Below are 21,521 nucleotides of genomic sequence, written 5' to 3' on the forward strand. Positions count from 1 at the left end.
GCTCAGAGGTCAAATGGCTCCGTCTAGCTGCCCAGACAAACCCCCTACTAACCAGAACATCTAATCTCTTTACACACCAGTTTAGTCTAACAGAAAGAGTTCTGTTCTGACCTCAAAGCAGTCGTCCTTAGCAATCGTCTGTTCTGCAACAGAAACAACAGCCATTGTATCATCCAAGGTCAGTGGAGAGGATAGAAAAAGCGTGTGTTGTTCTTTGTGACTCCCGCACTGTGTAATACCTTAATAAGATAAAACCACAAATCAAAGAAAAACCAAATCACTGACTTCAGGCCACTAATTACCATCAAATCACACACGGGTCACTAATTAGGCAGACAGGGATCCAGAGAGCAGCCACCATATGGCAGAAGAATAGACTTAAGGGTCAACTCCTTACTGCTCTTTCAATCTCACAGCTAATTGTGTTTCTTCTCATCACCCCCTCCCAGGACAGACCCCTCTAAAGTAGAACGTGTTTCATGGTGGTGTAAGCTACTTAGTTGATTTGGGATGGTTGTATCTTTCCCTGGCCACATGGTGTAGTGCAGCCAAACAGCTTCTTGTGTCATTAGCAGGACCAAAACAAGACCCAGTCAATAAAAATGATTTAACCATGAATAATATAATGTGATCATTGGACAATTTTGCTGAGTTTAATTGAGATATCTTAAAATTATTTACACAAGAAGCTGAACTGCATAGGATAATAAGAATACATCCCGTTTCCATTTAGAAAACCTAAATTGGGATTTGCCAAAAATATAACAACATCCTTTTCTAGATTACCAGTCCTCTAAATGTACTCAGGATGCTATACCAAGTAACAGTAGACACATGGCTTGTGAGATCCTAAGATTAACATGACTCACATGGAAAGAAATGGATTAGTTGATGAACCAGTCTGACTCTGATCCTCATACCAGATGACTAACAGAGAAGAAAAACACATTGTTATAAGGGGAGAAGTTTGTTGTATTTGTTGAGTACAATACAATTACTGTTGTAAGATTAGATTGATGAAGGACATAAACACACCAACATCATTTTACTTTGTTGACAACACCCCAAAGAAAATGGAGACATTGGTTGCAAATCAATACTGTACTCCTTTTAACATTCTTTCAAATAATTTTCAATCTTTTAACACATAGTTTTCACTAAAGAGGCGTGACTGATTGATTTGCACGTAGATGGACAGTAAAGATTAAGAGGATAACAAACACGCATTTGCTTACACAGCAACTGGTGCTAATCTCCTTGTCTTCCAATGGGGATCCCCCAGAGGACAGAGACTCACAACCTCAGTCTGACTCAGACAGATGGATAGAAGAAGAGCTAGCAGACTATCTCCTGCCCTGACTGCTCACAGCACCATACCTGCCAGGGGACCATAGCTTGTATTTCCCAGTTCAAACAAGATAAAAAGCCTTTGATGGAGGATTTCCACTGGATATCTAAGTGATTGGACTGGTCTGTGTCGGTAAATACATAGCTAGAGCTCCACAAGTCTCAACTTGGGGACAACAAGACCTGAAAAGAACATCCTTTCGGCCAAACGCCTGGACAGAAGTTCAATCTCTGAAGACAACACAAATTAAACAGGTGCTTTGGTGTGGAGCTTGGAAGGAATACAGCTCACTGGCTTCGATGATGGATAAACACCTGCCGAAGATAACCATGCGCCCCTCTATCGTGGACTCTTCAGGACAATCCACTTCGGACAACACTCAACCAGGCAAGCCACTAAAATACAAAAAGAAAATAGGGACCTAAAGATTAGACGTTCTGTACACGAGTACCAATAATCGGATTTTCATCACGTCTAAATCATACCTTGTAAATAGGTTGAGTCAATACCATGTGACCGGGTCATGAACAGATATCATAATGTAAAGATTGTGCTTTGTGTCGACAGCAAGAAGTCCAGTTCCAGGGAAAGCCCTGGGCCTAGGCCTGTTGTGTAAAGTGTGTTCTGACACAAGCAGCGGGAAACACTACGGCATATATGCCTGCAACGGCTGCAGTGGCTTCTTCAAGCGGAGTGTCAGGCGCAGGCTCATCTACAGGTGAGGACGATCCATAACACGGCCTTTTTTTTCTCTGTGAAAATCCTCACGTAATCCATGTAATTAAGTCTTTAGAAATGTTAACACTTTTGAATGGTTGCCTCACAGGTGTCAAGCAGGCACAGGCATGTGTCCTGTCGACAGGGCCCATCGCAACCAGTGTCAAGCATGTCGACTGAAGAGATGCCTCCAAGCTGGCATGAACAAAGATGGTGAAGAAAGGCAAAAACAAAAAAATCAACCAGCCGCATGTCAAAATAGATGTTACCTGGGAGATCCCATGTTACCATGTTAGACAATACAAGAGTGGGTCAGATGGCTGGGTGGTTAGGGAACCGGGCCACCAATCATAAGGTTCGATTCGATTCCGGTCAATCATTCCGGTTCGATTCCCAGACCGTGCAAAAATGTCGTTGTGTCCCTGGACAAGGCACTTCAACCTACTTGCCTCGGGGGGGGAATGTCCCTGTACTTACTGTAAATCGCTGTGGATAAGAGCGTCTGCTAAATGACTAAATATAATGTAAATATAATAATCATCAGTGTTCCCTTTGTGACTTCCTCTGTTTGTGTCTCCTCCTCAGCCGTGCAGAACGAGAGGCAACCCCGCAGCACGGCCCAGGTGCAGCCAGACACCATGGACGTGGAGGCAGATACGGAGCACCTGGCCACCACGCGGTTGCCCACCCCTTCCTCCACCTTCTCTGTCATCAGCAGACAGCCCATCAGTTCCTCGGTCACGCCCCCAGCCCCGGCCCAGCACTGCGGCGGCAACGGCAGCCCCAAGAACAGTCACCGCTTCATGGTCAGCCTGATGACCGCAGAGACGTGTGCTAAACTAGAGCCAGAGGACGGTAAGAGCTGGGGGAGAATTTGATCACCGCACATACGATATGCAACAGAATGTTATACAATACAGCAGCAATCTGAACTGATCTGATGTCTTCCGTCTTGCAGTGGATGAGAACATTGACGTGACGAGTGACGAACCAGAGAGGGAGAGAACTCCCTCCGACTATCACTCATCTCCTTACAGCTCCAGCGGCTCTGAGAGCGTGTATGAGACATCAGCACGCCTGCTCTTCATGTCAGTCAAGTGGGCAAAGAACCTGCCTGTCTTCTCTCACCTACCATTCAGAGACCAGGTACAACTCCTCATTTGAAATGGCCATATTTCATATCTGAAAAAGCCCGTGGGATGAGATCGGTGAAACTAATATTGGTTCTGTTTGAACAGGTGATTCTGCTGGAAGAGGCCTGGAATGAGCTCTTTCTCCTGTGTGCCATCCAGTGGTCTCTGCCCCTGGACAGGTGCCCTCTGCTTTCCCTCCCAGACCTCTCCCCCACACAGCAATCCAAGGGCAGCCTCCCCACAGGCAACTTGAGAGTCTTGGAGGAAGTCTTCAACCGCTTCAAGGCTCTGGCTGTCGACCCTACTGAGTTTGCCTGCCTCAAGGCTGTTGTACTGTTCAAACCAGGTGGGTCAGTCTGTCTCATACTTACAATGATTCAAGTGGGTCTCCGCACACATGGCCTTGATGTCTGATGTTTGATGTCTCTCTCAATGGAGTAGACACCCGTGGACTCAAAGATCCTGAGCAGGTGGAGAATCTTCAGGACCAGTCTCAGGTGATGCTTGGTCAGCATATTCACTCTCTGTACCCCAGCCAGAGTGCCAGGTGAGCCCAGTTAATATATATATAATTATATATACATATATATATATACATATATGTGAAATATGGTGAAAGGTATGTGCTATTAGTTAATTATCTTCATTACCTGTTTAGGTTCGGGAAACTTCTTCTTCTTCTGCCCTCTCTACACTTCGTGAGCTCGGAAAGGATAGAACAGCTGTTCTTCCACAAGACCATCGGGAACACACCCATGGAGAAGCTACTGTGTGATATGTTCAAAAACTGAAGCGAGTTAATCCAGCAAGCAAATGATGAGAGAAAACAAAATTCTATATTTTTTCCATTCATTCCCTGTCTATTCTTTGTCCATCATTCCCAGAAGCATAGACTATAGGTAATGCACTGTGTACGTTTACTGTTGACAACTCTGAAGAAAGCATTTGTAAGGGCATTTGTTCTAGGTAATCTTTTCATAAATGTATGTATTTATACAAAAAATTATAAATGGTTGCATTTGATACCAGTGCATGTAAGCCCCTGGGGGGCTATTTACCCCAATAGTAGTTCACAGTTGTAGATTTTAAGGGGGGCAGTTGCCCCCAACACTCTCATTCAACATGTTACAACTTTATTAAAAATATATCCAACATTTTATTTCTAAACAAGTCAATTATTTAGGTTTGGCCTTACTGCTTGTAGGCTACATTTAATTTATATTTAGGTCTAACTGAATCGAAAAATATCTGCGGCTTTTTTTTTTTTTTTTTTTTATGTACAATTTTTTGGGGGGGAAACAGCAGACAATTGTAGGTTACATAACAATTTGCACGAATGTAACAGAGGATTAGCAATTTGTTTAAAATAATGACAAATTGCTTCTATGATGTATGAAGTAACTAGACTATGTGGAGGTTGATTAAGTACTTAGAGAATTTCAGATGTGATCTGAGAAATGTAGGTATAGGTTGTACCTTATAGTATCAAAGCCACTGAGAAGAACGGTCATCTGCAGCTGCATCACGGGCTCTGCATTATCTATCTATAATTCCAGAAATGTGCGTGTTTCACAGTCAGACATCTTACTCACCGAATGCATCACGGGCACTGTGCCCTATCTATAACTGCAGTAATCTGTGTGTGTGTGTATCACCTACTTTATCACGGGAACTGTGCACTCTCAATCTATAGTTCCAGAAATCGGTGTTTGTGTGTCTCACCGTCACCGACATCTTAATCACTGACAGTGGTACTGTGCACCAGTCCACTACCATGTTCATGAGAACACAGTCTGTCCTCTAGAGGGAGCTGCACTTCCACCTGATCTATGTAAAGTCGAACATTTCCCAAAAGCAACAACCAAAACACGGAAGTGTCAAACCTTGTTCAGTAGGCTATTGCCAAAGGAAGACCAAATCAAACAGCAGTAGCTCGATTGAATTGAAAGTTATTGTGAGGCCATGCGTTTGATGGTAACTTCACAGACAGTGATCATAATGAACAAAGTTTACACTACATAATTTACACCAAAATGTTCAATAAATCGTCCTCTGGATATCGGTATGAGTCTCTTCTACAGAGAGACTTGGTTTCCAGCACTGGCTTATTTGTGGATCCAGAGAACTTTGGGCAAAAACAGTTCATTCATAAAGGACATTCATTTGATTACATCCCTAAAGTCAGCGATAACAACTACACTGGTAAGTGAGCTACAGCATCCTTGATGCTGAGAAAGCCTGTAGCATATACAGGGCTAAATGACAGGGCTAGCTTGAGTTAGCCAGCTACGCAGTGATCCTTCTCTGTGGATGGATCAGAATATTTACTATGTAACTAGGTAACGTGATTGTGAGGGGAGACGAGACACATTAACGTTATAGCCTAGTGGTATTAACACGAACAACATTTTTCTTTCCTAGACACTTCTCAAGGATGCGTCTCCTGGATTTGTAACCTGATTGTCACCTTCTTGGTTTATATCTGTATCTTCCTCACCTTCCCTATATCTGGATGGTTTGTTTTGAAAGTAGGTCGCCTTCACATAAAAAATCTTCCTCTTCAGATATTTCCATGCAAACATTGTGAATGGTTTGTGAACTGTCTGATGGATTCATCATTTGTAAAAGAGAGATGTATTGTGTGGCAGGCAGTGCCTAACTACCAGAGGGTAGTGGTGTTCCGTCTGGGTCGAGTACGTCCTCCGAAAGGTCCTGGAATAGTCCTGGTGCTGCCTCTCATAGACCAGTGGCAGAGGGTGGATCTACGCACCCGAGCCTTCAACATCCCTCCCTGTACTGTAAGCAACACTCATAGCACAGTCCCGTCATCAAATTCTCTCCCCGAGGGCTTGGAGTCAAATTCACATACGTGAATTGCATCAGATTTATAGTTTTACGGGAGAGCCAAAACCGGTTTTGCAACGCCCCACTTTTACAGTTACGCCTTTTTAATTTTCTTTTAATTAATGTAAATTCACTTGTGTCTTTTTGGCACTGAAAATATCGAATTGAGAGCTTTCATTTGATATACTGTATAATACTCCTATTTGCCCAACATGGCACTTGCACCCCAGTGGCTCCAAGCCATAACTGTGGCTGCATCTAAGCAAGGAAATAAAATCACTGATTTTGCGAGCCTCTCCTCCTCTGTGCCAGGTAACCACTCAGGATGGGGGTCTGGTGTCCGTCGGAGCAGACATCCAGTTCAGGATCTGGAGCCCAGTCATGTCAGTGGTGGCAGTGCAGGACCTGAATGCCTCAACACGGCTCACTGCACAGAACGCCATGACCCACTGCCTCGGTAAGAAGACTGTGAGAGAGATCCACACTGAGAGAATCAAACTGGGGGAGTACCTTGGGGTGAGTGCCTTTCAAGATCTGCTTGAGCGTCAATTTATATTCTGACAAAGACACAAACACATTACTTTTTAGCACTGCTAGAGGTCCTTACTTCCTGGTTGTAGATGGACATCAATGAGATGACTCGCCCCTGGGGGCTGGAGGTGGACAGGGTGGAGCTGATGGTGGGGGCTGTGCTGAAAGCCCCAGAAGACTGCCCAGGACAGTTCATCATGCCTCCGTCTGTGCCTGGCCTGGAGGGCCTTGCTGGCCCCATCCAGCAGCTAGCTATGCACTTCCTGGGTAAAAGTGAAATCCAGACAAACAAAGGTAATTCGCACTTTCACCTCCTGTCCTGTTTGGCTTTGATCCCGTGTTGTTTTTGATCGTCTGTCTGTGCGTTGTCAGAAGACACAGTGAGCCTTACAGATGAGCTGAGCGTGGCTCCCCAGGCTGCGGCCAGGCCTGCTTCAGTGGAGGAGCTCCTCGGAGTGGTGAAATTGTTCCTGTCAGAGTCCCTGGTCAGCCAGGTGGGGGCCTGCTTCCAGTTTCACATCAGCTCCGCAGATGGACAGGACAGTGTCTGCTACGTGGATCTGAGCCAAGGTATTGGCTGCTTGTGGCTGCAGGAAATGTATTTAGAAGCGTGAGTAAACTGTGCAGCCCGGTGAATATTGCATGTCTGTCTTTGTGTTTAGGCGGTGGCTCGGCTGGGACAGGACTCCCAGATCAGAAGGCTGACGTCACACTCAGTATGAGTGACGAGGACCTGCTGGCCATGTTTGAGGGCAGCTTGCGTCCCTACGCTGCCTACACCAGTAGAAGACTCAAGGTCCAGGGGGAGCTGAAAACGGCCATGAAGTTGGAGGGCCTTATTAAACTACTTAGGAAATAAGTCTTTGCACAAACAGAAATGTTATATTTTAGAAGGAAAAGTTTATTTTGAAATAGGTTGCAACAAGATGTGTTGGAACAATAGAAGTTTGCTGACAAGAATCCTTTATTTATTTCAGTCATCAAAATATCATGTTAACATTGAATCATTTTGTATTGTAGTATTCTGTGCAAGTGTAATTTCTGCTGCTGACATTTCACATTTTAAATCAGTGTCTGTTATGTGCATGTTTTGATAATAAAATTAATGGATTTCATTGACGTATCAGTTGCTTTACCTAAGCAAATCTTTTCAGATACATCATAGACAGCACAAGGTCACCATTTGACCCTCTCACCTTATGGCCTTCCACCACACAGCTGTTTAGAAAGAAAACACTCAAACAAGGTCCAAGGACCAGGACTGTATTTAATAAAATGCTATATTCTGGTGCATGGTTCTGCTGTTAGAGGAATATTATCATGTTAGAACTTTGAAATACCTTGAAAAATGTGGATGTGTGTATGGTACATAAACATTAGTTCATGGTTATAAATGCTAGTTTGAGACACAATTTCCTTCTGAATGACGACAGCATTACTTAATCACTGCTAAACTATGGAATATTATAGATTCAAGGTTAGTTCAGACAGTAAACTAGTTGTTTCAGAGTCCTCGCTTCACACCAAAGTCCTCGCTTCATTATGACTGACCTGTGCTGTAGTTCAATATCCCCAGCAAAACAAGCATGTCATCATCTCACTGAGGGTAGGCAAAGTGCATATCAAGATCGACCTACGCCCTCATCCAGATGTCCCTGGCAGAGAGACAGAGGAGGAGTGAGAGCTGAAAGGAGAGCCACAGACGCTATGATGGCTGGTTGGAGAGTAAAGCGCAGTCCCGTGGTACAGCCTCTGTCCTGGTTAGAAAGACTGGCAGAGCCCGGGGTCTGCCACAGCAGCAGTGTGCCCGTGGTCCGACAGACGGCGTACACGGACAGCAGCCCCACCATACGGGCCTTCGGTGAGATCCCTGGGCTCTGGAGGAGCGGCGTGGCCAGCCTTTACAGCTTTTGGAAACTAGACGGCTTCAGGAACATCCACCGCATCATGGTGCACAACTTCAACACTTTTGGACCCATTTACAGGTACTTGGTAACTATATTTGGAGATGTTGCGCCTGTCCACAGAAGCTAGGCACACGGTAGACAGAACATGAACATCTGCCTTTGCATTTTCATACTAGCCTTGATTGAGGTAGTTCTCTGTTATAAACAAAAAATGTCACAAGACTTTTATGTCCTTCCACAATAGAGAGAAAATAGGTTATTATGAGAGTGTGAACATCATCAACCCAGAAGATGCTGCTATCCTGTTCAAAGCAGAGGGCCACTACCCGAAAAGGCTCAAAGTGGAAGCCTGGACAGCATACAGAGACTACAGGAATCGCAAATATGGAGTCCTGCTCAAGTATGTGCATTGTCTGGACCATCGCTACTCAACCCACATCTCTATCTTATTTCAAACTCTCATATTACAGTCATGCCTCAATCTTTAACCTGTCACCTCTTTAGAGAAAATGTTTTTCCAAAAAGGACCCAAATAGTCCTTCACCAAACGCAGCCTCACCAGGTCCTATTGTAGATGAGCGGAACAATCTCTCTCTTTCTATAGAAACGGAGAAGACTGGCGAAGTAACAGGGTGATTCTGAACAGGGAGGTAATCTCTCCCAAGGTAATTGGAAACTTTGTACCTCTCTTGGATGAGGTAGGCCAGGACTTCGTGGCCCGTGTTTATAAAAAGATAGAGAGAAGTGGACAAAACAAATGGACCACCGATCTCTCTCAAGAACTCTTCAAATATGCATTGGAATGTAAGATCTTTCATCATCTAGAGTGACCTAATGTTGAAAGTTTGGCCCAGTGTGTCCAATCCCCAAATTGCTTCTTTATTTTTTCAGACCAACATATTTTTAGTTTATGTTGGTCAAAGTTTTGCATCTGTAGATAATTTGTTTGCATGTTTAGAAATATTTTGTGTAATTGTGAAAAAGTGTGGACCAACACATTTTTTTTTACAGATGTAAAACATTTTTTACAAATGCAAAATATTATCGTCCCTCATTTAACTCCATATCCTGGGTCCTGTTCAGCTGTCAGCTCGGTGCTCTACGGAGAGCGCCTGGGACTAATGTTGGACTACATCGACCCTGAAGCCCAGCATTTCATCGACTGCATCTCCCTGATGTTCAAGACCACCTCGCCCATGCTGTTCATCCCCCCAGCCCTGCTGAAGAGGGTCGGGGCCAAAGTGTGGAGGGACCACGTGGAGGCCTGGGACGGCATATTCAACCAGGGTACGGCCGACGAGGGAAACGTGTATTGAAACATTGTTATTATAACAACATACTAACTCAGCAAGTAGCAAGCATGTGTGTCAGTGTAGTGGACGTGCTCCGTCATGTAGGGGGTCAGCTGGCTGAGCGGTTAGGGAATCAGGCTATTAATCAGAAGGTTGCCGGTTCGATTCCTCGCCGTGTGAAATGACGTTGTGTCCTTGGGCAAGGCACTTAACCCTACTTGCCTCGGGGAATGTCCCAGTACTCACTGTAAGTCGCTCTGGATAAGAGCGTCTGCTAAATGACTAAATGTAAATGTAATTTAGTAACATGAAGGTATGGGTGTGTGCCTCTGCAGCGGACCGCTGCATCCAGAACAGCTACAAACAGCTGCGACAGGAGACAGGCCGCCATGGGAAATACCCCGGGGTCCTGGGTAGCCTGCTGATGCTCGACAAGTTGTCCATCGAGGACATCAAGGCCAGCGTCACAGAGCTGATGGCTGGAGGGGTAGATACGGTAACCCACACAGCCCAGGATGAAATCCAACAGTTTTTTTTTTTTTACAGTGGGGGCTCAGATGGCTAAGTGGTTAGGGAGTCGGGCTATTAAACAGAAGGTTGTTGGTTCGATTCCCGGCAGTGCAAAATGACGTTTTGTCCTTGGGCATGACACTTCACCCTACTTGCCTCGGGGAGAATGTCCCTGTACTTTACTGGTTGTCGCTCTGGATAAGAGCGTCTGTTAAATAACTCAATGTAAATGTACACAGTACACAGACACATACACTGTACTGAGTTGGTGGTTGCAGACATCCGTCACTCTGCTGTGGACCCTGTACGAGCTGGCCAAACACCCAGATCTGCAGGAGGAGCTGCGGGCCGAGGTGGCAGCCGCCAGGGCGTCCACCCAGGGAGATATCCTGGAGATGCTGAAGAGGGTGCCTCTGATCAAAGGAGCCCTGAAGGAATCACTGAGGTAAGCAAACCATCACGACAGGTGCACTGCTCAGAGGGTCATTATTATGAGATTTATTATATGATTGCATGGTAACACAACAAACCTGAGGAACGTTGAGATGTGCCTTGATTGCAATACTGCCACCTTCTGGCATCACGGGTGAAGTGTCATTTTGGGAAAAACGGTCTCTTCGTTTTCAGACTATATCCTGTTGCAGTGAGTTTGCAGCGATACATAACAGAAGACATCGTTATTCAAAACTACCACATACCATCTGGGGTAAGACACAAAATATGAACTCAGACAATCCTTCATAGCGCCCGCTCTCTCTCCATAATAACATTACGTGTGCGACCGTGCGTGTGTGTTTGTGTGTGTCTGTGGCCAGACTCTTGTCCAGCTGGGTCTGTATGCCATGGGCAGGGACCCTGGAGTGTTCCCCAGGCCAGAGGAGTACCGCCCCTCCCGCTGGCTCAGGACAGAAAGCCACTACTTCAGGAGCCTGGGCTTCGGCTTTGGGCCTCGCCAGTGTCTGGGCCGGAGGATTGCCGAGACGGAGATGCAGCTGTTCCTCATCCACGTGAGAAACGATTTCCATCCCTCTCTTTTCCTTCTCGCCCATGATTAAAATAGAACATGTAATGTGACGGAACGAGGAATATTACATTGATTAGTGTTAACTTATGTGTCCCGCCATCGCAGATGTTGGAGAACTTCCGGGTGGAGAAACAACGCCAGGTGGAGGTGCAGAGTACCTTTGAGCTCATTCTGCTGCCTGAGAAGCCTATTTTGCTGACCTTGAAGCCCCTACACAGTACACAATGACCCAGTATGATGATGTTAGGCTGTGTTGGGTTACCTCATAGATTACTATGGTTCATAACCACTCCTTAGACTCCCAGACAAATTAAATGTTTGAATAAAACATAATTTTTTAAAACATAAAAAGTTTATCTTTGAAAATGTCATTTATTGTTACAACCTAAACAACTGTGCTCAAATAAAAAATAAAACTCATTTTGTAAAAATAATTATTCGTGTCTTCCTTGATTACGTTATTGTTTTTTGTAGATTCACACTACGAGGTGAAGGTCATTTCATAGGCTTCAGCTGTCTGTGTCGCCTACGATCCATCAAGGAGTCCGACACACTCTTCTGTGGAAAACAGACGTTAACTGGAAGGTTTTAACACTGTTGGTTTGTGAACACATACCCACTGACCAGCATGGAAGCTGAAGTGAGAAATGCACTGACCAGGGGAAGATCATGCAGGATTGTGTTGGATGTCCGTGCGAAGCCACATTTATATTCACTCAGTCTGGTCAACATCTCCTGTTTTTGCCTGCCCCAACGTTTAGAGTTCTCTTCCAGCTTTAACACAAATACCCCGATGAGATGTGTATTGCATGGTGTGTGTATCATATATTGTTTATCATTTGTTGATCATAAAGTTTCTGAATGCATGAGTCTACCTGTGTCTCCAGGGCCCGTACTCTTGACTCTACCTTCTCCAGTTGACTCAGCAAACTCAGTTTCTCCTTGTCGGAGAAAGCATCCTGTGTTAAAGGAGAAGAGTCCCACAATCACACACGCACACACCCGTATATCTCACATCCATTTGGTTTTCAGCAATGTACTGTACGTGTGAGGGTTCAGTCTGATGTTCACCTGTGGCGGCTGTTGGATGATGATAGGGCCTTGCTGCTGACGCATCTTCTCCAGCTCCCCTCTGAGGCGGGCGTTCTCTGCCGCCAGAGCCGACTCTATCCCTGCCTTTCTGCTGTCATCCTCCCCTACTGGTCACACACAGGTCGCAGCTTTCCCTTAGCACGTGCTGTACGAGTGCCCTGGCACAGGAATGTCTATGATGACTCACCTGTTGACTTTTTCCACGTCGTTTTCCTCCCCCTTTCTCTGAGCTCCCTCTCTGAGTTCTCCTTATTCTTCTCAGTCAGTTTATGATCCAGAACCTTCTCCATCTTCTCAATGACCTGCCGTGGTGCACAGAGAATAGACAATCTAAACGTCGAGATTGACGGACGAGTGGGTGAACCCGGAATCGTGTCTCTATGGTCCAGGAAGATGTGGTCTGTCGGGGGATTGGGCATGGGCACCTTCTCCTGCTGCCGGACTGTGGTCTCCAGGACTCCCAGCTTGGCCACACGGCTCTGGTAGCTCTGCAGAGCCTCCTGCTGCTGCTCATGGGCCCTCTGAAGCCTCAACAGCTCCTTCTCTCTGTCATTCTTCTGCAGAAAACACACAGACATGCATAGTACACTGTTTCTTATTTCGATTGAGATCGGACGAGTGAGGGGTGAACGAGTTGGACATGGGAGTGCTTGTGTGTGTGCGTGTGCATAAGTGTGTATGTGTGTGTGTGTGCATGTGGAAATGTGTGTGGGTGTTGGCCTGACTGTTCACCCGGATCAGGTCATTCTGCAGCTGCTGGATCTTGTCTCTCTGGGAGGAAGCCTTGCTGGTCTCACTGGCCAGCTTAAACTTCAGAGAGACTGTCCACACCAAACAAGAGCATACACATGACACAGCAAAACTCATTGGACACAACATGAGCATACACTGTAAAATGCTGTTTCTACTGAGTTAATAATATATTACGCTGTTTGTGTCAGTGTACAATACTATTAACTTCTACTTCAGAAGGATCATTAACAACACTGTGTGGGGTTTAAACGTGACATCTAAAAGGTACTTTCCCTCATCTGATAATCTCTAAAATGGTTGTTTGATCGAAAGTATAACTAAGACCTTCAAAGGCTTCATGAAGTTTGAGTTATTCAAATGTCTAGCTGAGACACAAACACATCTTCACAACAACGTCCAAATCCTTTCACAGTATTATCTCGGCCTGTGAAACTCAACAAATGAATTCCCTCTGAAGAGAGAATTTTTATCTGGTGTTTTTGCTTTGATGGCCTCAAACATGCTGTTTGAGTCCTTTTACTGAGGGTCACAAACTGTCCTTCAGGAGATAACAGATGCTTGGCTGCATAGCTTATCAGCCTGGTGGCCTAAATGAGCTGTCTTATCACCGCATGGCACAAACTGCTGGGGACCAGACATGCTAGGATCAGTGTGGTTTTCCATTTCCCATGGCAATGACACAAACCTGCCTCCACTACAGCTCTGACGGGGAAGTTTCACTACTGTCAGCGGGATGGCAAACTTAGTTAAAAGTGTCTACAGACTGCGGACGTCGCATATACCAATCCGGTCGGCGATCTCTGCCTTAGTCATGACATCGATGTCAGTGTCATCCAGCAGGTTGCGTCCCAGGTCCTGGTGAAGGGTCAGGTCACTGCGGAGCTGGCTGTTGTCCGACTCAAGACTGACCACCTGTGATCGCATGGTGATAATGTCCTCCGCCATTTTGCGCATGGCTGTGCGATAGTTCTCCACTTCCTGTGTGGGAACAGAGAATATACAACCCTACTCAACTCTGCACTCTGCATTACTGGAAGAGCAGATACAATCACAAAGCTAATATAGAGTACCAACCCATTTCCTGTGGTCATTTTAGACCCTGTCTCCCTCAGGTCTTGCAGGGGGATTTTACTTCCCCCCTTGCTCTCCTTTGGCACTCCCTTGCCTGGGGATAGCCTTGATTAAGATCAGACCCTGAACAGTGCTTCCTGCCTGCCTGTGTCAGTTTACTGTAATGCTAGATGAAAGTATTAGATTAACGCCACTAGAGGGCTCTTGAAGCCCAGCATCCAGTGCCTATGAACACAACATAATACAAGAAGTCTCACAATTCGTCACAAGGATCAATTTCTGCACATTTAACAACTTATTCACTTTATCTTCATAAATGTGAAGGATGATTAGTGAGACATGAAGGAGAGGCAGACTTATGCCTTAACAGGAAGCTTGGCTTCTTAAATGCCATTCGACTACATTTACCCAAAATCGTGTCCGTGGTTGGAGTTCAATGTAATCATGTGTCGACACCTCAACTCCAGGGAGACTTTAAGACCTTGTTCTGTGTCTTTTGGCACAAAGGCTTTATCCAGGGATTTGGGATAAGCCCTACTGATGCATGCATGGAGCGACACCCCTCATAATGGAATCCCGTTTAGAAAACAGCAGTGAAACTGCTCCCAGTGACACTGACACATTCAGCCAGGCAGAATTGTTGCGTTATTATTATCATTGTTGCAAACAGACAGTAAATTCTGTGAAAATGTATCGTACATTTAGTACATAATTTGTACGTAAGAATCTTTTTCAGTTTTTCCCCCATTGCGCTTCACATTGACAGCTTTTGCTTAGAAAGATTTTCCCCCAGCTAATGTAAATACTAGCATTCAATCTATAATCGTTTCATAGCTGGAACGATACAGTAGTGGACTCGGAATTCAGCTTGGTAGCAATTGAAGCTGGGTCAAAGCCTTCTTTACTGAGGTCTTTCTATTAGTAAGGCATTGGCTTGCTGTGTAGCACCTCACAAGTTTCACTCCCTCAGCAGGGATCTGAGGTTCTATAAAGAACTGAATGGAGGCTGAGAGCAGGGGCCCTGGTACACAGGGAGGAGACATCACCGATTAGGAGATTCCAATCTAGGGGCGGTGTAGATGTGGCTCTCCAGGGACCCTGGGGTGAAATTGAGCGCCTAATTGAAAGGGCAGGGACAAGGTGAGAACCATGACTGCAGATGAGACTGGAGACAAGGGGCCGTGCTGGGGCCAGGGGTGTGATGGGAAGGAGGGGCCTTCATGATGAGTCTAGTAGACACATCATCTGAGTCAAATAACACCCTCCCTCCTCCCACCCAGACCTATCCTCTCCTTATGAATACTGGGCTACCCCAGCCCCCTCTCGTTTTTTTTGAAGACACACTCAAGGCCTCAGTGCCACACTTACTAGCTCTAGGACAATTACATGACAGACAGATGGTAGACACCTCTCAAGAATGTGCGTGTGTGTGTCTTTCCGTGTGTGGGGGGATGTGCACAGCAATATACGATTTTCTCCCCATTGTCACTGAGGTGTGTGGTTTGTAGTGTGTGCAGGGTCACCTTGAAATGGTCTCTTTATAGTCCAGGGATGTCAACTTTCCATTCCAAGTGAATCATGCAGAGAAGGCTAACTTGATCTTACTCTAAATGAAAGACGTTGTAGGGAGATGTTTATGCTTCACTGCCACCTACAGAAAAAACTTTCCAAAATGTAATATTGAGCACACGTCATGATATGCGTGTCGAGCTCCTCCATGTAGATACAGGGCGTCTCACCAGCACCGTTGTCGGTGGACTACCCCTGACAGTGAGACATGTTCATCTATCCTACCAGCCGCCATGTCTCCCTGCTGGCTCTGTAAGAGCGGCAGGGCTGAGTGCAGCCAGCAACAATTTGTCCAGTGAGAGGGGCCATCCCAGTGTCTGAGATGCCCGCAGAGCAACATGCTTCGACAAGAGCCACACACACAACTGACCACGGGTCCCTTATTAGCTTTTCACACTCCCTCACCCTGCATAGCTAACACATGCACGCGGCATCTCCACAGTTGGTCTCGATGATGTAGACGAAAGCATCTACAATGACCACGGTTTCAAGGCTAAGGTCTCAGGGGCTAAAACAATGGGCTACATGACCTACTTTTCAAACAACACCGTTTTAAAAACATGGCATATTAGCAGCTGAAAGAAGTGTCCCTACATACTGTTTGGTGTCAATCATTCCGTACTAATTTATATTTACATTTAGTCATTTAGCATGCTACAGTTCTTACTTTTGTTTGGAGGTCAGTGATTTGTGCTATATGTGGGTCATCCTCAAAGTCAGGGAGAGGTTGTCTGAAAAGAGAGAACATAAAATGGGTAAATGTATTCTGCTGAAGTCATACAACCTTTACACTTGCTAATATAGATCTGTAAAAACCACAAGCTATCCACGGTTTTGGCTGAAATCACTCCACGTTGTGAAGCTTGCCATTTGTGTTAAAAATGTATTTGATAGGTTTGGTGTGCATGAGAGGGGTACCCTGGTTTGGTGTGCATGAGAGGGGTACCCTGGTTTGGTGTGCATGAGAGGGGTACCCTGGTTTGGTGTGCATGAGAGGGGTACCCTGGTTTGGTGTGCATGAGAGGGGTACCCTGGTTTGGTGTGCATGAGAGGGGTACCCTGGTTTGGTGTGCATGAGAGGGGTACCCTGGTTTGGTGTGCATGAGAGGGGTACCCTGGTTTGGTGTGCATGAGAGGGGTACCCTGGTTTGGTGTGCATGAGAGGGGTACCCTGGTTTGGTGTGCATGAGAGGGGTACCCTGGTTTGGTGTGCATGAGAGGGGTACCCTGGTTTGGTGTGCATGAGAGGGGTACCCTGGTTTGGTGCTCTGTGTAGCCTCTGCTGTGTCGGCTGCTCTGTCCTGTCCCTGGTGAACCGAGCCAGGAGCGGGAGGTTTGTCTGAGCTGAAGAGGTGCTGGTAGTCTGGTAAGATCTGAGCCAGGGCGTCGGGGGACGGAAGACTGTATCCATCCCGCTGCAGCTGCACAACAGAAAACACGCAGAGACACAAAATCAAGCCTAGGAAAATGAAGTCGATACAGAAGCCTTGTTACAAATGATTTTTTTCCCTCCACACAACAGCAGCTGTGTTAGCTATGGCATCTGTACTTACTATGCTTGTATAGGGCCTATAGTACTTCTTCATGTCCTCTATAGACAACAGATGTTATTACATAACTTGAGTAAATCCCACACTGAGCTGGAGAACTCCCTCCAGTCCGAGCCCCACGAGGCTCTAACATGCAAATGAACATGGTTGCCATGGAACAGAGACACACTGGTAACCACTGATACAAGAAAGCAAATAAGTAGTCATCCGAAGCACCCACCGCCCATCCTCCCTAATCAAATACCAAATCTAGTGTTTGACTTCAGGCATCCGTAAACGTCGGAGAGGTGCAGAGAGAGCTTACCTTGCCTGATGCCAAGGTACTGGGGGACCCCTCAGTAGCCTGCATCGAACAGCCAACCTCTGAATCCTTATCAAGAGACCTGCGGTCTCACATAACTGAAGGTGTGAGTCGGTGCTCAGACTTTGTCGCCGAATGCTAACACAGCCCGTAACCACAACACAGGCCTTCCTTAGCAACTTTACAAAGCTGCGAGGGGAGCTCCTATTGTGTGGAACATCTACAATTTAAAAGCTGCCTGCTACTTTGCCGTGCGGCAGAGACACTTTGATTTTGTCAATTCCCATTGAATTCCCCCTCCCTCTCCCTTCTCTTTTCAGTTTATAACAGAAAATCAACCTTTTGTGTGTGTAGCTGGAGGCAGCAGGTGAAATCAATACAACCACGGGAAGGTTCCAGAAGAACGATGTCTCAGTCTCCATCAGCGGATGGATGAGGACAAACTGATCGTGTCTCATAGATGTGCTGTGAGGCTCCTGTGGGGTCCTCGGAGTGGGGCTGCCACCTCTACTCAATTCAGGAAGGGGACAGTCACCGTCACATGTTTGTCACTACGAGCCCATTTTCAAATTAAGAGTTTCTTTTTTGAATACAATATTTTGACTTTTAACTGGTCACATTGGTGTGCAGTAGGGCCCTTTAAGACAATCCCTCTACATAGGAGTGTTTAATGATCAAGGATCAATGTGTCCGGGCCAGGGTCATCCATTCCTCTGGCCACCTCATTAGTGCTCAGGGACAGGCCATCAGAAAGGGCACAGGGCCTCAACTGAATAAGAGGCTCGTCTAAACGACAGAGACCGGAGCATCCAGATGCAGAGAGACTTTAATCACTAATGATATGATAACTGTCTCTGGTCATGACTGACCCTAACATAACAGCATCTCATAGTTCTCAAATGACATTCCACCAACAACAAAAAAGAAAAGAAAAAGAAAATGTTGCGGCTTAACATTCTAACTTTGGAATGTAAACAGCAACCAATTAGGGACATTTGTAAAGCTTGATTAGAGCACGTCAAATTAAGAATTCACTAACCTTACACAGTAATGACATGAGTCCAGTTTTTCTTTCTGACACTGATTACCATGGCAACACAGCTTGGCAACAAGTCAAAAGAACTCCCTCCCATTGTCACCACAAAACTGCTCTACTCTAGTGTAGCAGTAATTCAGCTCTATTCAGAATGGATATATATTTTTACAAATTACTATGCATTTATTCCACCAAATGACTATGAAATCTCCTCTGTGAGTCTTAATATGAAACACCAGCTGAGTATTTGTAATAAAATACATATTTTCATAACTGAATGCTTTAATTCATAATAAATTATTCACTGTATCCGTGCAGCTATGTGCTCTTGCTGAGGGCTTAATCTTGTCTATTCCAACAAGAGAGAATCTCAGCATGTATGAGGTTATTCAAATGTACAAACCGCTATAACAAAATGCCTCGTATTCATCCTAGTCGCATTTAGCAGAAAGTCCACGTGTTTGGAATCAGAATGACCTTATCATAGTAATCAGTGCAGTTAGTGAGGGGAATGGGCAGCATATGCTCCGGTGCTGGAGGGCAGGGCCCCTGTGACACCAGGCCGCCTCATGTGTGTGTCTGGGGGTCTCTGAAGCTGCCTCCGACAGCCATCAGCATTCACCACACAGCCTGCAAAATGCAGCAAATGGGATCTTCAGTGGAGTGACAGCTCTGAGTCCGCTGCCACACAGAGCTTCAATTAGCCTGCCAGAACAAGCCTGGTCCCAGGAGCTCCCTCACCAGTCCCTCTCTCTCCTCCCTCGGTCGCTCTACACCTTTCCCTCCCTCCCTCCCTCCCTCCCTCCCTCCCTCCCTCCCTCCCTCCCTCCCTCCCTCCCTCCCTCCCTCCCTCCCTCCCTCCCTCCCTCCCTTCCCTCCCTCCCTCCCTCCCTCCCTCCCTCCCTCCTCTAATCCACCCCCCTTCACGCTCTACCTCCATCCTTCCATATGGCCGTTTCCCTCCATACTGAGTCTTTCTTTCTTTTCCTCTCCCTCCAGCTGGAACCAGCGGTCAGCGTACTAATGGAGACGTAGGTAAAGAGGGAGGGAGGAAGGGAGAGTGTTGAAAGAGGATGAGAACGATGGAAAACGGATGGTGTGGTGTTGTGCACAGCTGGTCTCTCATTCATTGCGGACAAAGAAGTAGTAGGCCACTGGTATTGCAGGCTTTACCTTTATAGTGTGGTTGCTGTAAGTAGCTTCATTAGGGAATGAAGCTGTGGCTCAAATTGCTACACGGATTAAACATGAACTCACTGCTCAGCTTTTGTACAATATGTTTCTCCTGGAAAAATCATGTGCGACATTCTGCTTTCCCTTAATATTTAAATGAAATGCAAGCTGTGCATCCATGGAAAACCCTACTGTGGGGATGTCTGTAAAAAAGCTGCAAACCAGCAGTAACACTCTTGAATATTTATGACCCAATAAGGATTTAAAATACTGCAGTCTATACAATTCCGTAAGATAAGAATGTAAAAATACATTCTGGATGCTTTCTGCGTTCCAGCCAACAATAAACAATGAATTGTATGCAATCTTTTTGTTATATTCAGAGATAAGTTTTAGAGTTGGAAAACAACTAACAAATCAATGAATGCAGGCTTATGCAGTTTTAATGACCAATAATGTTAATACATTTACAGGTGTATTGTAGAACTAAGGCAAACGTAACTCAATAACGGTAGCAAATTATTTCTGCCGTAAGGGTGTTAACTTGGTAGGGATTGATTTTTATCAGCATCAAATAACCTGCAATAATACAACATAATTTGGAATCAATTTGAACACATAGCTCAAAATGTGCCATATGGTTCCTGATATATTCAATTACTGGAGTCCCGAGAGAGTATGCTTTCAGTGAAGGTCTGGATCATACCTATGCTCTGTCAGCAAAATAAATAAGCATTAAGCTGTCACAGGTCTATAGGTAATCTGGGTGGGTGTTCAAATGTGTGTGTGTGTGTATGTGTGTGTGTGTGTGTGTGTGTGTAGGTGTGTGTGTCTCAAGGACAACATGCAACCTCGGCTGAAGGACGTACTCTACGACCATCAATGCAACAGGGGGGGATGAAGTCAAGGATCAACATTAAATCAGAGATTTCCATTTTTCGGGTGCATCTTGTTTTTCTCCATCTGATCCACTTGGTGCAGTATATTTCACACCTTCAAAGATGAATTAATGAGTACATTTCTATTATTTAAAAATGAATACTTTTATTTAGATCCAACTGAACGACGTTTGAGTACACAAAGGGGTGTGAGATGTCCCAGAGAGATGCTTGAGACATGGACACTGAAAAAAAGACCAGCTGTGACAGCCTAGAGGACAGCTCCACCCCACACTGAGCCTCAGCAGTATCCGTGTCTGCCTTTCCCCCTCGGCTCTCTCTGACCTTTTAAAAACGCGATACAGAAACAGCTTAGTGCCTAACACACAGGTTGACATTTATACTTGCCAGCTCACTGTTGAAATGTCTCAAAGAAACATGAAAACACTAATGTTGCTTGTAGCCAGAAGGGACTAATTCAGTGTGCAGACCAGGACTAGGATTAGGACCAGAAATGGGCTAGAACAGAGACTAAAATTATTTGGCAAGAATCCAGTCAGGGTTTGTGGGAGTGGTTTCGAAAAATGAGGCAGAACATATTTGTAGGAAAAGAATTGACAGCCATCCAGATGAATATGGAAATCCAGTGGAATTGATGAACGGAAAATGGAGACGTCGCTGACCACAGGTCACGTCCAGTCTGAGGCTATGGAAAGGGCGGGAAGATGGATGAGTGGGATGTAGGTGTGTCCGTAGTGCAATGAATCATCCTGGGTCTGCCAAGAATGACAC

General features: G+C 45.6%; 4 protein-coding genes and 1 long non-coding RNA gene across 6 annotated transcripts in view; 3 read left to right on the forward strand and 2 right to left on the reverse strand.

The window, feature by feature from the left end:
• Positions 1 to 1,619: 1,619 nt before the first annotated feature.
• On the reverse strand, positions 1,620 to 3,938 carry LOC124476630. Its single transcript, XR_006957051.1, has 3 exons — positions 3,849 to 3,938; positions 3,570 to 3,722; positions 1,620 to 1,743 (listed from the first exon to the last, which is right to left on the reverse strand). It is a non-coding gene; the product is annotated as an uncharacterized LOC124476630 (long non-coding RNA).
• nr2e3 (nuclear receptor subfamily 2, group E, member 3) lies at positions 1,648 to 4,425 on the forward strand. Its single transcript, XM_047033882.1, has 8 exons — positions 1,648 to 1,739; positions 1,920 to 2,066; positions 2,175 to 2,278; positions 2,651 to 2,920; positions 3,024 to 3,211; positions 3,304 to 3,544; positions 3,640 to 3,745; positions 3,857 to 4,425. Exons 1-8 carry the CDS (start codon positions 1,648 to 1,650, stop codon positions 3,987 to 3,989), a joined length of 1,281 nt encoding a protein of 426 aa, XP_046889838.1. The 3' UTR covers positions 3,990 to 4,425.
• A 609-nt stretch (positions 4,426 to 5,034) lies between these two features.
• On the forward strand, positions 5,035 to 7,687 carry stoml1 (stomatin (EPB72)-like 1). The gene is made up of 7 exons (XM_047033881.1): positions 5,035 to 5,400; positions 5,620 to 5,726; positions 5,847 to 5,996; positions 6,355 to 6,558; positions 6,663 to 6,867; positions 6,946 to 7,143; positions 7,236 to 7,687. The coding sequence occupies exons 1-7, from the start codon at positions 5,232 to 5,234 to the stop codon at positions 7,430 to 7,432; spliced, it is 1,230 nt and encodes a 409-aa protein (XP_046889837.1). The 5' UTR covers positions 5,035 to 5,231; the 3' UTR covers positions 7,433 to 7,687.
• Positions 7,688 to 8,115: 428 nt separating this feature from the next.
• On the forward strand, positions 8,116 to 11,838 carry LOC124476627 (cholesterol side-chain cleavage enzyme, mitochondrial). The gene is made up of 9 exons (XM_047033880.1): positions 8,116 to 8,558; positions 8,725 to 8,880; positions 9,085 to 9,284; positions 9,564 to 9,767; positions 10,108 to 10,268; positions 10,561 to 10,727; positions 10,910 to 10,988; positions 11,098 to 11,289; positions 11,412 to 11,838. The coding sequence occupies exons 1-9, from the start codon at positions 8,116 to 8,118 to the stop codon at positions 11,532 to 11,534; spliced, it is 1,725 nt and encodes a 574-aa protein (XP_046889836.1). The 3' UTR covers positions 11,535 to 11,838.
• ccdc33 (coiled-coil domain containing 33) overlaps positions 11,777 to 21,521 on the reverse strand; it is a 33,601-nt gene continuing 23,856 nt past the window's right edge. The window contains exons 11-20 of one of the 2 annotated variants that reach the window (XM_047033879.1): positions 17,046 to 17,212; positions 16,459 to 16,522; positions 13,934 to 14,129; positions 13,131 to 13,219; positions 12,824 to 12,955; positions 12,586 to 12,700; positions 12,378 to 12,502; positions 12,182 to 12,265; positions 11,964 to 12,080; positions 11,777 to 11,864 (exon numbers count right to left, since the gene is read on the reverse strand). In XM_047033879.1, the coding sequence (XP_046889835.1) occupies positions 11,802 to 11,864; positions 11,964 to 12,080; positions 12,182 to 12,265; positions 12,378 to 12,502; positions 12,586 to 12,700; positions 12,824 to 12,955; positions 13,131 to 13,219; positions 13,934 to 14,129; positions 16,459 to 16,522; positions 17,046 to 17,212 (1,152 nt within the window). In that variant the 3' untranslated portion in view covers positions 11,777 to 11,801. Of the gene's footprint in view, positions 11,865 to 11,963; positions 12,081 to 12,181; positions 12,266 to 12,377; positions 12,506 to 12,585; positions 12,701 to 12,823; positions 12,956 to 13,130; positions 13,220 to 13,933; positions 14,130 to 16,458; positions 16,523 to 17,045; positions 17,213 to 21,521 lie in introns of both variants that reach the window. The other variant, XM_047033878.1, reaches the window with a different exon arrangement.

This window comes from Hypomesus transpacificus, chromosome 14 (assembly GCF_021917145.1).
Source record: "Hypomesus transpacificus isolate Combined female chromosome 14, fHypTra1, whole genome shotgun sequence".
Classification (NCBI taxonomy): Eukaryota; Metazoa; Chordata; class Actinopteri; order Osmeriformes; family Osmeridae; genus Hypomesus; species Hypomesus transpacificus.